Source organism: Stegostoma tigrinum, chromosome 26 (assembly GCF_030684315.1).
Source record: "Stegostoma tigrinum isolate sSteTig4 chromosome 26, sSteTig4.hap1, whole genome shotgun sequence".
Lineage (NCBI taxonomy): Eukaryota > Metazoa > Chordata > Chondrichthyes > Orectolobiformes > Stegostomatidae > Stegostoma > Stegostoma tigrinum.
Window position 1 is genome coordinate 17,090,881 of NC_081379.1, and position 15,668 is coordinate 17,106,548.

At 43.7% G+C, this 15,668-nt stretch overlaps 1 protein-coding gene across 2 annotated transcripts in view; it reads left to right on the plus strand.

Moving 5' to 3' along the window:
- The window catches only part of grk3 (G protein-coupled receptor kinase 3), a 278,643-nt gene that overhangs the window by 158,285 nt on the left and 104,690 nt on the right, over positions 1 to 15,668 (plus strand). For both annotated transcript variants that reach the window (XM_048555682.2, XM_059655001.1), the window contains 3 exons: positions 2,471 to 2,572; positions 3,705 to 3,779; positions 13,690 to 13,751. In XM_048555682.2, coding sequence (XP_048411639.1) covers positions 2,471 to 2,572; positions 3,705 to 3,779; positions 13,690 to 13,751 — 239 coding nt within the window. The remainder of the gene's footprint in view (positions 1 to 2,470; positions 2,573 to 3,704; positions 3,780 to 13,689; positions 13,752 to 15,668) is intronic.

Below are 15,668 nucleotides of genomic sequence, written 5' to 3' on the forward strand. Positions count from 1 at the left end.
GAAGAAACCCACGCAGACATGTGGAGCATGTGGAAACTCCACACAGATTGTCACCCAAGGGTGGAATCAAACCCAGATCCCCAGCACTGTGAGGCAGCAGTGCTAACCAATGAGCCACCAGCTGCCCTCCTGTTGGGTTGAATCACTACCTCCTGCGTTGTATCATTTTTGCAATTCTGTGAATGCACAGAACTATGCAACAAAATTTTACATTTTGGAACAGAAATGAACTTCCTTGCACATATGAAGAGAAAAGAAATAAACACTGTCAATTTAACATCATAGTTTATGGGGATGCATTGTGTAATTGTAGCACTAATTTCTGTACTCCCTACCAGGAGTTTCCTTATCTTATGAAATCATCAAGGTTTGTTCTCTTTCCTGGGACAAACTCGGGTGTAACAATACTCTCCTGAATTCTGTCTGATTTCTGTTCAGTATTTAAGATACTTGTCAAGATTTTGTGCATCTTTAGCAAAGTAACCTTCAATTTCTTTACTAATTTCATGGCACTTTGCAGGTGGCCTCATGGCAATATATCTAACATTTACATCACTTCATGTATAGAAGTGTGACATATATGGCCTGTTCTCAGAGAAAATTATGAATTGACAACATTTTCAATTCCAAAGCTTCCTTCGTACTCGCAAAACATGTTGTAATTAATTAAAGAATAACTGGCAATGTCATGCCTCCAGCTCTTTAGCTAAGTATGCCTTCTTGCTGTTCATGATATTGAATTTCTGGTAAGTTCCAAGGGCAGAATGTTTTAGTTGCAAATGTCTGGAATATTGTAAATGAGGTGTTGGTTTTATCTGCAGGGCATGTAACTGATCTAATTGTGTGTACTTTCTAGGCTTAGTTGACAAGGCAGTGTAAGTGCATGAATGGAGCTCTAAAGAACAACTAAGAGAAATAATTAGTTAGTAAATGTAATTGGCTGCTTTAAGAGAGATAAATCTTTGAATTTCTTTTTAATAGCTTTTAATTCTTTTTTTTCAATACTTGCTGGCCTTGCCAGAGACTGCATTAGAAGGGAAAAAGGGAATGCTGTCCAAAAATTGAGGCACAAATTAGTCTGTATTTAATGGTCTGGTTGCTCGGGTTTTGATCTTTGCCTTCTGGCTGGAGAATAGGATGTGCTGGAAAATGAGACGAATTTGTTACACCAGAACTCTGAGATATTAGGTAATCACCCCTAGCAAAAGACGGTTTGCAGATTGTAGGCTGTGTATCTATCCTTGTAAGCTAGGAGATAGTGGAGTACAATAATTTTGGAGCAGTTAATCTGTGAAATAGTTGATCCAATAAAAGCAGAAAGTGCTGGAGAAACCCAGCAGGTCTCCTTGCATCTGTGGGGAGAGGAACAATGTGAATGTTTTAAGTCCAGTATGACTCTGAAGTTCTGAAGAAGAGTCATTCTGGACTAGAAACATTAACTCCTATTTTCTCCACAGATACTGCCAGATGTTCTGAGTTTTTCCAGCATTTTTAAAATTCCACTCTTCCAGCATTCACATTACTTTTCTTTTGTGTAAGTTTTTGAGGCAGTTTGGCTGCAAAAGTAATTTGGGTTTTACAAATGGTATGAAAGATATTTTAAAAATAATTAAAATGTTACTATCGCTTTTGCAGATGTGATCTGCCAGTGTATTTTTGAACCTACCACAGTTTATTCCATTGAAATCAATTCCAGTTCACCAGATCACAGCTTGCCAAATAACTGAGAGTTTACTTCAAGTGTTGAATTTATGTTAGGAGTGAATATGTTTCTCTCTGTCAGTGCCTTGGCTCTAAGGTTACTCGAGGTTGTTACTATATTGTGTGAGGAATGCTGTCTACTGGTTTCCAAAGCTGTTTTCATTTCCATCCTTGAATGTGCTTTTCCAGTCTGAGCTTTGCTTTCCTGCAGAGCAGGATATAATGTCTTTTCAATCTTCTCTTTCCCCCATGCAATGTGGCCTCTGTTGCATTTTAGCTGTATGTTTATCAGTAGCTATGTCGTGAAGTACTACTACTGTGAGAACTGAAATAACTGCAGATGCTGTAAATCAGGAACAAAATTAGAAGTTGCTGGAAATGCTCAGCAGCTCTGGCAACATCTGGACCCAAAACAATAACTCTGATTTTTTTTCTTCACAGATGCTTACTGAGCTTTTTCAGCAACTTCTGTTTTTGTTACTACTGTGAGAATTTGTATATGCATAAATTATCAAGTTTTCACTGATGTTTTTAAAATTAAAACTCTCAAAGGGATTGAGAAAACAGTACTTTGTTTATACTTAGGCAATTTAGGTTTTAACCAATTAATGCCAGAGGGGGAAAGAAACCAAAAGGTTACCTTGGCAAAAGTGATCTTCTGGTATTCTTGTGAAACTAGTCAAATGCAATGTGAACTGAATAATCTATAAGATTAAAGATGTTCAGTTTAAGCAATGTTATTGTAATTAGAAATATTTTCACATTTCAGATCAAAGACTATGAAAAGCTAGACTCAGAAGAGGATCGTTTGTGTCGAAGTCGACAGATCTACGATAAATATATAATGAAAGAATTACTGTCCTGTTCACATGTGAGTTTGCTACCTTTTGCTTTGAAGCTCCACAAATTTGACAACATTTGCACCAGTAATGAGAATTTGATTTCTGCATTTGTATCAGGTACAGGATCTATAGTTCCACTTATAAAACATGCTGTATCAGGACCTGCATTTACACCATGCATTGGAGGATAGACTTTTGGAAGCCCACGATGCTTCCTGCAACCTCAGCATTGATCTCCAACACAGAATCTCATGATCTGTTTGTACTGACCCAAGATTCGATTGTTCACCAATGCTCTGATCTGATCCCCAACATGATCCTTGTGAACCACTGTACAATTAGCCATCGTCCAAGGCTGGCATTCTATTAAACTGGCATTCTGCAGTCTTGAAATGACACCTGAGACCCAATATCATGAGACCCTCAGCCTTGCCTTGAACGGCAGTAAGGTGTGAAGTGCAGCATTAGTCTACTCCACGGACAGACGACTGCCCCTGCCCCGCACACACCACACACAACATGCACACATACTCACTTCACTTACCCCAGCCCAGTTCCAGGTATCAAAGTTCAATATAGAGATATCAAGAAATTCGCTAGAAATATAATTTGCACGCAATTATAGAAAATGTGGAGCTACAGTAAAGATGTACCATATATTTGCTTGAGTGTACCTTGGAGTGAGAGGCCATAGTTACACAGACTTGACAAGCTAAGAATTTATTCTTTGGAACACCATAGGTAATAGGAATCCAAAGGAAGTTTTCAATATTTTGAAAGTGCTTGAGGAAGTAAACAGTACATGTTTATTTCCATTGGAACTGTGAATTGGTACCAACGAGACATAAAATTTGCACTAGTAGTCCCACTCCAGACAGCCAGGTGGTGAAGGAGTTAAACTGGAGCTATTATTTACAAAAATACTCATTACAGATTTGCACCTCCAAACCCAAATACCACCATTTAATTATGTTCCTAAATGCAGGAGCGCAAGTGAATCAAGAGTTCATGTCCACTCCCTGAGTATGGTTTTAAACTCAGTTAATATGCAGTTAACATAAGCCAACTGAAAGCATGAATGTTGAAAAAATAATTTCTTACAAAAGGTTTTTAGATGTATTGATATGGTAAAGTGCTAATATAGATTCACTGCTTTTGTAGCCTTTTACCAAGCAAGCTGTGGATCATGTGCAAACCCATTTGGCCAAGAAGCAGGTGCCTCCGAGTCTCTTTCAGGTAGGTCCTGATTACAACAACGATACATTTTATACAGTACCTTTCAAAAGTAATAAAACATCCTGGGGTTCTTCACAAGACCAAAACCATCCTTTGCTATTCACCACAGGTGCATAATCTTTAGGGGTGGCACAGTGGCTCAGTGGTTAGCACTGCTGCCTCACAGTGCCAGTGACCCAGGTTCGATTCCACCCTCTGGCAACTGTTTGTGTGGAGTTTGCGCATTCTCCCCGTATATGCATGGGTTTCCTCCGGGTGCTCCGGTTTCCTCCCACAATCCAAAGATATGCAGGCAAGGTGGATTGGCCATGCTAAATTGCCCATAGTGTTCAGGGATTTGCAGATTAGGTGGGTTGTGGGGAGTTGGTCTTGGTGGGATGGTCTGAGTGTTAATTTGGACTTGTTGGGCCAAAGGGCCTGTTTCTATACTGTAGGGAATCTATGATATATGATCTGGGGAAGCACAATATGACAGCAAGGGCCATTAGAAGATGAATTGGTCAGTTGACCTAAAGGTTGATCAAAGAGTTCGTCTTAAGGAGTATCTTAAAGCAGGGCATGAGGTAGAAAGGAGGAGAAGTAATGGGAGGGATTTGCAAAGCTTATAGAGCATGCAACTGAAGACATATCTGGCAGTGGTGGAGAAATTAAATCAGGAATACTCAGGGAACTAGATGAATGCAGATATTTTAGAGGGCTGTGGGTTTGGGGAAGTTCAGAGAGATAAGGAGGGCCGAAGCCTCAGATAAATAGCTCTTCACTGTTTTCAAATCAGACATCAAGCCATTGCTTGGCGAGGAGCCAATGAGTACAGGAATGATTGGTGAGTGGAACTTGGTGTGAATTAGGGCACAATTAGAAAATGTCTGTATGACCCATCTGGCTAACAACAAAAGGCAACTTTGGAAGCCACATAGGCTCAGTGCTTTCAGTAGTTCTGATGTAAAGGATCCTTAAATGACATTTGTTATTTTATTCTAATGATAATAAACTATATTATGTGATCTCACCTTTGAGACTGTATTTGCTTATCTTCGGGGCAGCATTTAGACAAGGTGGCATTAAGAATTATAATGTGGTACTGTATTCTTTTGAGTTTAGATGGTTAAGATATGAGCTAATGGAAATGTTTAAAAAGATAAAGGAATGTGAGAGGTTGTTTTGGGAAGTTATACTTCATTTATGCACAGCACGGGTGACACCAAATCTGGAGTACTGTGCACCATACTTGTTAACTTCTTCATAGAGGGATATAAGTGCATTGGTACAGTTGAGAGAAGATTTACTAGACTACTATCTAGACAGAGAGGTTTGTCGAATAAGGAAATGTTGCAGAGGCCATGCTTATATCCAGTGGTACTTAGAAGAGTAAGAGGCAACTCCTGAAATGCCTTGACTGGATATAAGTGGAGAGGATGTTCTGTCTTATGAGAGAATCCAGACTATGAGGTAGCTATGTAAAAATCAGGGGTCATCCATTTAAAACAGTTGAGGTGATTTTTTACTTCTCTCCATGAGGGGCATGAGTCTTTACAGTTCTTCCTTCATGAAAAGTTGGTGGAAGCAGAGTCTTCGGCTGTTATTAAAGCTGAGGTAGATAGAATCTTGTTAAACGCGGGAGTAGAATAACATGGCTGGGAATAATGTTTTAAAATTACAATCAGATCACCCATGATCCTATTGAATGACAGAGGGATGCATAGTCCACTCCCGCTTGTTGTTCGTGCATTGCATACAAAGACACTGGGCAGAATTGTATACATGTCTGAACTATTTTGACGATGATGGCAGCATTGTACACTTGCGGCAAGGTAATTGACATCAAGATCATGTTGCTCCATCTTTTATCCTTTTCACAAGTATCATGATGAGATTCTCAGTAGGTAACCCCAAGCCATTCATTGATACTCAATATTGACTGTTAAATACATTGTTAACAGCCCAACATGCTTCATTAACGCTCCCATCTTACCATGCTCGAGAAGAACAAGCTAGACAGCAGGAAGTCTCGACAAGGAAACCAGAGCGAGTAAACCTGACTGATTCAGCTGATCTGTTGCTCCAAATAATATCTATGCTGCCTCTGGCCAAACTGCAGCCAAAGATATGAACCTGTGGCACCAGGCACATGTGCATTTCTTATCCATTGATATCTGCCATCTGTTTAACCCATCATCACCATCCTTGCACATTAAGTATGCACTGGAAGTGCCTCTGCATGCATAAACCTGCATTGCAGGATGTGCCAGTATTTAACATTGAAAGACTACAGTGGGCATATTGACGCATAGGGACAGGCACCAACTTGCAGACTGGAGCAGGCTGCATTTTGGGGATATTCACTTTCTTACTTAGTGCTTGCCTGAGTGCTGACAACATTCCTGTCTTAGAGGTAATGGGAACTGCAGATGCTGGAGAATTCCAAGATAATAAAATGTGAGGCTGGATGAACACAGCAGGCCAAGCAGCATCTCAGGAGCACAAAAGCTGACGTTTCGGGCCTAGACCCTTCATCAGAGAGAGGGATGGGGAGAGGGAACTGGAATAAATAGGGAGAGAGGGGGAGGCGGACCGAAGATGGAGAGTAAAGAAGATAGGTGGAGAGAGTATAGGTGGGGAGGTAGGGAGGGGATAGGTCAGTCCAGGGAAGACGGACAGGTCAAGGAGGTGGGATGAGGTTAGTAGGTAGATGGGGGTGCGGCATGGGGTGGGAGGAAGGGATGGGTGAGAGGAAGAACCGGTTAGGGAGGCAGAGACAGGTTGGACTGGTTTTGGAATGCAGTGGGTGGGGGGGAAGAGCTGGGCTGGTTGTGTGGTTCAGTGGGGGGAGGGGACGAACTGGGCTGGTTTAGGGATGCAGTAGGGGAAGGGGAGATTTTGAAACTGGTGAAGTCCACATTGATACTATTAGGCTGCAGGGTTCCCAGGCGGAATATGAGTTGCTGTTCTTGTAACCTTCGGGTGGCATCATTGTGGCACTGCAGGAGGCCCATGATGGACATGTCATCTAAAGAATGGGAGGGGGAGGGGGAGTGGAAATGGTTAGCGACTGGGAGGTGCAGTTGTTTGTTGCGAACTGAGCGGAGGTGTTCTGCAAAGCGGTCCCCAAGCCTCCGCTTGGTTTCCCCAATGTAGAGGAAGCCACACCGGGTACAGTGGATGCAGTATACCACATTGGCAGATGTGCAGGTGAACCTCTGCTTAATGTGGAATGTCATCTTGGGGCCTGGGATAGGGGTGAGGGAGGAGGTGTGGGGACAAGTGTAGCATTTCCTGCGGTTGCAGGGGAAGGTGCCGAGTGTGGTGGGGTTGGAGGGCAGTGTGGAGCGAATAAGGTTGTCACGGAGAGAGTGGTCTCTCCGGAAAGCTGACAGGGGTGGGGATGGAAAAATGTCTTGGGTGGTGGGGTCGGATTGTAAATGGCGGAAGTGTCGGAGGATGATGCGTTGTATCCAGAGGTTGGTAGGGTGGTGTGTGAGAACGAGGGGGATCCTCTTTGGGCGGTTGTGGCGGGGGCGGGGTGTGAGGGATCTTGCGGGAAATACGGGAGACGTGGTCAAGGGCGTTCTCGATCACTGTGGGGGGAAAGTTGCGGTCCTTGAAGAACTTGGACATCTGGGATGTGCAGGAGTGGAATGCCTCATCGTGGGAGCAGATGCGGCAGAGGCGGAGGAATTGGGAATAGGGGATGGAATTTTTGCAGGAGGGTGGGTGGGAGGAGGTGTATTCTAGGTAGCTGTGGAAGTCGGTGGGCTTGAAATGGACATCAGTTACAAGCTGGTTGCCTGAGATGGAGACTAAGAGGTCCAGGAAGGTGAGGGATGTGCTGGAGATGGCCCAGGTGAACTGAAGGTTGGGGTGGAAGGTGTTGGTGAAGTGGATGGACTGTTCGAGCTCCTCTGGGGAGCAAGAGGCGGCGTCGATACAGTCATCAATGTACCGGAGGAAGAGGTGGGGTTTGGGGCCTGTGTAGGTGCGGAAGAGGGACTGTTCCACATAACCTAAAAAGAGGCAGGCATAGCGGGTGCCCATGGCCGCCCCCTTAGTCTGTAGGAAGTGGGAGGAGTCGAAAGAGAAGTTGTTGAGGGTGAGGACGAGTTCAACTAGGCGGCTGAGGGTGTCGGTGGAGGGGGACTGGTCGGGCCTGCGGGACAGGAAGAAGCGGAGGGCCTTGAGGCCATCTGTATGTGGAATGCAGGTGTATAGGGACTGGACATCCATGGTGAAGATGAGGTGTTGGGGGCCAGGGAATTGGAAGTCCTGGAGGAGGTGGAGGCTGTGGGTGTTGTCACGGACGTAGGTAGGGAGTTCCTGGACCAAAGGGGAGAAAATGGAGTCCAGATAGGTGGAGATGAGTTCGGTGGGGCAGGAGCAGGCTGAGACGATGGGTCGACCAGGGCAGGCAGGTTTGTGGATTTTGGGAAGGAGATAGAAACAGGCCGTGCGGGGTTGGGGAACAATTAGGTTGGAGGCTGTGGTTGGGAGGTCCCCTGAGGTGATGAGGTCATGAATGGTGTTGGAGATGATGGTTTGGTGCTCACGTGTGGGGTTATGATCGAGGGGGCGGTAGGAGGTGGTGTCGAAGGGTCTAGGCCCGAAATGTCAGCTTTTGTGCTCCTGAGATGCTGCTTGGCCTGCTGTGTTCATCCAGCCTCACATTTTATTATCTTGGAACATTCCTGTCTTGTCTTGTCTTGTTTTGGCCTTATCAATTAATGGAGTCAGATGGCCAATCAGTTTGCCTTGCTGCTGATGTTGATAATGTTGTCTTGGGGGCACAGTCCTTGTTGAAAGGTCGTGTGGTACCTCAGTATCACGCCTACTCCATGTGCCAGCGGCCAATGTGGCAAAGACATGGCATGCACATGGCAGCATGTCATGGATTCATCTGTCAGTCAGGGGGTAATTTAAAAGCAGCCTCCCATTACCGGTCAAGGTCATTGGTTATGGTCACTGGGCTGGCTGGGGTGTTCCCGGTCACTGGGTTGGCTGGGGTGTCTTCGGGCAGTGGGTTGTTGCCTTTGTAGTTCAGGGTGTGGGTCACAGTCTGTCCATTGGCTTCAAAGTGGCAATTCCAGGAGCGTGGTTAATACCGTCGGCAAGCTGTATAGGGACCCAGTGGGGTTCGAGACATGTCTGTGCATTTGAGAACTCGCTCACAGCCTGCCTGGGGCTGAGAAATTGGCTGTTCTCTGGCGTTTCTCTGAGAGCCAGGTGCTTTGCCATTTCTTCCTCTGCCAGATGGTAAATCAACTCTCTGTGCTGAGCGTTCACCGCGAGATGTCAGTATCTTGGCTGATGGGGATGCAGGAGACAGCCTTGTTGATGCATCCTTTGGAATGTTAGTAATGGAGGTAATAGGACTCAAAGAAGGTGCACAAACTGGCATAAGAGCACTTTATCTGAATGCTCGGAGCACTCGAAGCAAGGTGGATGAGTTGATGGCACAAATGATGGCAAATGAGTATGATTTAGTGGCCATTACAGAGACATGGTTACAGGATGGCCATGACTGGGAGTTAAATATCCAGGGGTATCAAACTGTTTGGAAGGACAGACAGGAAGTCAAGGGAAATGTGTGGCTCTGATTTTTAAGGATGATATCAGGGCAGTAGTGAGAGATGATATAGGTTCTATTGAACAAAACGTTGAATCCATTTGGGTGGAAATTAAAAGTAGCAGGGAGAAGAAGTCACTTATAGGTGTGGTCTGTAGGCCACCAAATAATGGCATTCTGGTGGGGCAGGCAATAAACATAGAAATAGCTAATGCATCTAAAAATCATACGGCAATTATCATGGGGGATTTTAATCTATATATCGATTGGTCAAACCAGGTTGGTCATGGCAGCCTTGAGGAGGGGTTCATAGAATGCATCCACGATAACTTCCTTGAACAATAAGTAATGGAACCTATGAGGGAGCAAGCTACCCTAGATCTAGTCCTGGATAATGAGACAGGAATAATTAATGACCTCACAGTTAGGGATCCTCTTGGAAGGAGCAATCACAGTATGATCGAATTTAAAATACAGATGGAGCGTGAGAAGGTTAAATTCAGTACCTATGTCCTGTGCTTAAACAAAGGAGACTATGAAGGAATGAGGGAGGAGTTAGTGAAGATAGAATGGGAGCAAAAACTTTATGGTGGGTCAACTGAGGAACAGTGGAGGACTTTCAGAACAATTTTTCACAGTGCTGAGCAGAAGTATATTCCAGGGATAAGAACTGTAGGAAAAGAGAGAGCCAGCCATGGACGTCTAAGGGGATAAAGGAAAGTATCAGATTGAAAAAAACGTACAAAAACAGCAAAGAGTAGTGGGCAATTAGTAGACTGGGAAATCTTTCAAGGCCAACAGCCACAAAAAAGTTATAAAGAAAAGTAAGATGGATTATGAGAGTAAACTAGCTCAGAATATAAAAACAGGCAGCAAAAGTTTCTATAAATATAAATATGTAAATTGTAAAAGAGTGGCGAAGGTAAACGAGGATGAGAAGGTCAATTTAATAACTGGGAATGAGGAAATAGCCGAGACATTAAACGGTTATTTTATGTCGGTCTTCACTGTATAAGACACAAATAACATGCGGAAAACTAACGGCAAGAAGATTAGAGCATGCAAGGACCTCGAACCTATCGTTATCACTAAGGAGGCAGTACAGGGCAAGCTAATGGGGCTAAAGGTAGACAAGTCTCTTGGCCCTGATGAAATACATCCCAGGGTACTAAAAGAGGTGATGGGGGAAAAACAAATGCACTAGTAATTATTTACCAAAATTCACTGGACTCTGGGATGGTTCCCGCAAATTGGAAAACAGCCTGCAGAATGAGAGGGGGAGTTGAAATGGTTCATGTCTGGGAGGTGCAGTTGTTTATTGCGAACCAAACGTAGGTGTTCTGCAAAGCAGTCCCCAAGCCTCCGCTTGGTTTCCCTGATGTAGAGGAGGCCACAATGGGAATAGCAGATGCAGATTTCCACATTAGCAGATGTGCACGTGAATATCTGCTTGATGTGGAAAGTCTTCTTGGGACTTGGGATGGGGGTGAGGGGGGTGTGTAAGGGCAGGTGTAGCATTTGCCAGGTGTGGTGGGGCTGGACAAGAGTATGAAGCAGACAAGTGAGTCACGGAGAGAGTGGTCCCTCTGGAAGGCAGATACGAGTGGGGAGGGAAAAATGTCTTTGGATTGCAGATGGCGCAAGGGTTGGAGGATGATGTGTTGGATCTGGAGGTTGGTGGGGTGGTACGTGAGGACAAGGGGGATTCTGTTTAGGTTTTTATTGCCGGGGGGGGATGTGAGGGATGAGTTGCGGGAAATGTGGGAGACACGGTCGAGGGCGTTCTCAACCACTGAGGGGGTAAAGTTGCGGTCCTTGAAAAACGAGGGCATCTTGGATGTACGGGAGTGGAATGTCTCGTCCTGGGAGCAGATGTGGCGGAGGTGAAGGAATTGGGAATAGGGGATGGCATGATTGCAGGAAGTTGGGTGGGAAGAGGTGTACTCTAAGTAGCTGTAAGTACCCATTCCAGAGCATCCAGCTCTACACTGTGTTATCTCAGATTCTCCAGCATCTGGAGTTTCTACTATCTCTAGACAAAAAGCAGGTAACTATAGGCTAGGTGGCTTAACTTTGGTAGTAGGGAAAAGGCTTGAATCTATCGTTAAGGAAGAAATAGCAAGACATCTGGATTTAAATTGTCCCATTGGAAACGCCCAACATGGGCTCATGAAGGGTAGGTCATGTTTAACTAATGTGGTGGAATTCTTTGAGGACATTACTTGCAAGGTGGACAATGGGGAACCTGTGGATGTGGTGTATTTGGGTTTCCAGAAGGCATTTGACAAGGTGCCACACCAAAGGCTACTACATACGATAAAGTTCCGTGGTACTACAGGTAATGTAGTAGCTTGGATAGGGGATTGGTTGACCAGTAGAAAGCAAAGAGTAGGGGTAAATGGGTGTGTTTCTGTTTGGCGGCCAGTGGCTAGTGGTGTGCCTTAGGGACCAGTGTTGGGACCGCAATTGTTTACAATTTACATAGATGATTTGGAGTTAGGAACTAAGTGTGGTTTGTCAAAATTTGCAGGTGACACTAAGGTGAGTGGTAGAGCAAAGTGTGCAGAAGACGCTGAAAGTCTGCAGAGGGAAATAAATAGTCTAAGTGAGTGGGCAGAGGTATGGCAGATGGAGTACAATGTTGACAAGTGTGATGTCATCCATTTTGGTAGGAATAACAGGAAAATTAGTATGTTCTCAATGGTAAAAAATTGCAGCACGTTGCTGTGCAGAGGAACTTGGGTGTCCTTGTGCATGAATCGCTAAAAGTAGAATTGCAGGTGCAGCAGGTAATGAAAAGGGCAAATGGAATTTTGTCTACCATTGCTAGAGGGATGGAGTTTAAAAACAGGGAGGCTATGCTGGTGCAGCTGTATAGAGTCCTGGTGAGGTCACACCTGGAGTACTGTGTGCAGTTTTGCTCTCCTTACTTGAGAAGAGATATACTAGCACTGGAGGGGGTGCAGAGGAGATTCACTCAGTTGATTCCAGAGTTGAGAGGGTTGGATTATGAGGAGATATTGAGTAAACTGGGATTATGCTCATTGGAATTCAGAAGAAGAAGAGAGGACAACTTATACAAACATATAAGACTATGAAGGGTATAGATGAGGTGGAGGCAGGGAGTTTGTTTCTGCTAGCAGGTGAAACTAGGACTAGAGGGCACCGCCTCAAAATAACAAGAATCAGATGTAGGACTGAGAGCAGGAGGAACTTCTTCACCCAAAGGGTTGCGAATCTGTGGAATTCCCTGCCCAGTGAAGCAGTTGAAGCTACTTCGCTGAGTATTTTTAAGGCAAGGCTAGATAAATTTTTAAACAGTAAAGGAATTCATGGTTATGGTGAGTGGGCGGGTAAGTGGAGCTGAGTCTCAAAAAGATCAGCTATGATCTTATTAAATGGCGGGGCAGGCTCAAGGGGCCGGATGGCCTACTCCTGCTTCTAGTTCTTATGTTCTTATAAGGCCTTGGTACTGTTCTCCTCAGAGATCTTTCCATGTCCTGTTATGGGAACATGAGCAAAACCAGCCAAATTATACGAGACAGGATGTCACTGGTCAGAAGTGATATGTAGTGATTGAGAGTGAGTGAGATTAATGGGAGAGTGGCAGTGGCGTGCAGAGTGGTATTTACTTGTTTGGCAGAATGCGGGTGTCTCTGTGTTCCCGCAGGTGTGGTTTGTATCTTCTCCTGCGAAGGCCCGTACTCTGTCCTTGCAGGGATGAGGACATTGATGACATGCAACCTTTGGGCTCTCTCTGCCCTATTATAAGTTTCCCCCTCCTGCAGTGAGAAAGGGGTATGGGGGAATAAGTGAACTGACTTTGTGTGACAGACCTGTTATTGCTGATGTGTGTTGCATATTTGTTGGGCCTACTCCTGTTCTGAAGAATTTCTACATTTTTATAATGCATATATTCTTGTAATGCTACAACAGTCCTCTGAATAACAAAAAGAATTGTTAATTGGGCTACAGTTCTTGTTTAGTTTGTATTTATAATTGTGCTTCCTCTCACCCAAGTTTTATGTTTTGTTATCTTTACTACTTCCTTCTCTCATGTCACACAACTTTCACTATCCAAAAGGCTTAAATAGTGGGATCAGTTCCGGGAAAATTTCTAGTTCAGGAGAGGAGCTATGAGTAAACATTTCTCCAGATTATCACTTTTCCTCCTTTATGGTAAACTGCAGATTTGGAAGTCCAGTATTCTTTACAAAAGTGTAAGTAATTATGGTCTATTATGGAGTTTCACAAATGTACAGCCACCTCCTACCATACGAATGTAACCTACAGACATTACTACTCCAGCAGCTTGGTCAATATGAATTTTTATTTCTTATTTCTTTCTATTAGCCATACATAGAAGAGATCTGTGAAAGCCTACGGGGAAAAATTTTTCAGAAATTTATAGAGAGGTATGTTCAGTTCAAGTGAACTTCACAGAACTTGCTGTTCGGTATAAGGCGTTTATTGAGACTGTTGCAACAAATGTTCAAGGCTAACAATGTGTGAAATTTGTTCATTAAAAGTTTTATGTCATGCAAATTTTATAGCGAAAGTTCCACTTATTATGTGAATGTTATTATTGGAAAGATATACCTATATGAATGCTGTTTATGAAAAGATTTCTAATGAAAATGCCATTTATAAAAGAGATTTTGTGCTCTGTAAGTGCTTCCTGATAATGGGCTACATTGTGCAAAAACTATATATATCATAGAATATATGTGCCAGTGCTGTTTATCAGGGTATGTCTTGTGACTGTTGATATTGTGCCAAAGCCGTTCATATTTGGGTATGTGCTGTACCAGTGCTGTTTGTGTATGTCAGGGTACATGCTATGTGACTGCTTGTTATAACATGGTTGGTGTTGTGTAAGTGTTAGTTATGCTGAACTATGCACTTCAGCAAAGCGTTCCACAAGGTTCTGCATGGTAGACTGGCTCACAAGGTTAGAGCAAGTCAATTAGCTTGAAGGTGGGCGGCAGAGGGTGGTAGAGGGTTGATTTTTGGACTAGAAGCCTGTGATGAATGATATGTCACAAGGATCAGTGCTAGGCCCACTGCCTTTTGTCATTTGATGTAAATGATTTGGATGTCAATATAGGAGTCATGGTTAGTAAGTTTGCAGATGATGCCAAAATTGGTGGTGTAGTGTGCAATGAAAAAAACATTCAGTGTAGGAGTTGCAATGTCATGCTGTGGCTGCGCAGTACATTGGTGAGGCTTCTTTTGGAATACTGTGTACAATTCTGGTAGCTTTTCTGTAGGAAGAATGTTGTTAAACTTGAGAAGGTACAGAAAAGATTTAAAGCATGTTGCCGAGACTGGAGGGTTTGAGTTATCGGAAGTGGCTGAATAGTCTGGAGCTATTTTTCGTTGGAGCATCGGAGGCTGAGAGGTGACCTCATAGAAGTTTATAAAATTGAAGGGCATGGATAGGATGAATAGCCAAGGTCTTTTTCCTGGTGGGGGGGTGGGTTCCAAAACTAGACGCCATAAGGTGAAAGTGTGAGAGGAAAGATTTAATAAGAACCTGAGGGCTCACTTTTTCTCACAGTTGGTGGAGAAGCTGCGTGTATGGAACGAGCTCTTGGAGGAAGTGGCGGAGGCAGGTACAATTACACCATATAAAAGACATCTGTATGGGTATATGAATAGGAAGGCTTTAGAGGGATATAGGCCAAATGTTGGCAAATGGGACTTGATCAGCATGGAAGGGTTGGACTGAACTGTCTGTTTCTGTGCTGTACAACTCTGACATATGGTAGCATGTTGTAAATATTGTGGAAATTTGAGAGTGAAGAAAGGATTTGACTGCATTCACCTACTGTCAATTAATGTCCAGGTTCAAAAGCAACAACAAAGTAGCAGACAGAGAATTATACTGCTGAAATAGTCTACTTTGAGTCACCTCCTGAAGGAAGGAAAGAGTAGTGCTCGAAAATTGATGAGAAATTATGCAAAGTACATAAAAATCTAATGCAGACAGATTGAAGGCAATTTCTAATCCCTCTGGTTCTTCCCACTTGTCTGGTCAAGCAACATTCTGTAGCTATCTGCTTGAATGATGTTGTAAGCAAAAAATTGTGCAGTGTTGATTTGGAAATATAAGGTGGACAATGATCTGTTATTATTTGGGACAACAGTTATGTTACAGTCATCTTCAGAACTAAGTTGATACAGTTAAAATACAATCAAGCAAGGTTCTTTTTGGTCTGCTACACTCCTGGATAGTGCATATGTTACCAGTAGAGGGGAAAAGTATTGGGCTTGGCTAGGATGCCCTCGGTGAATGACGCCTGGTGCCACTCGCTGCCTGGGTCATGTAT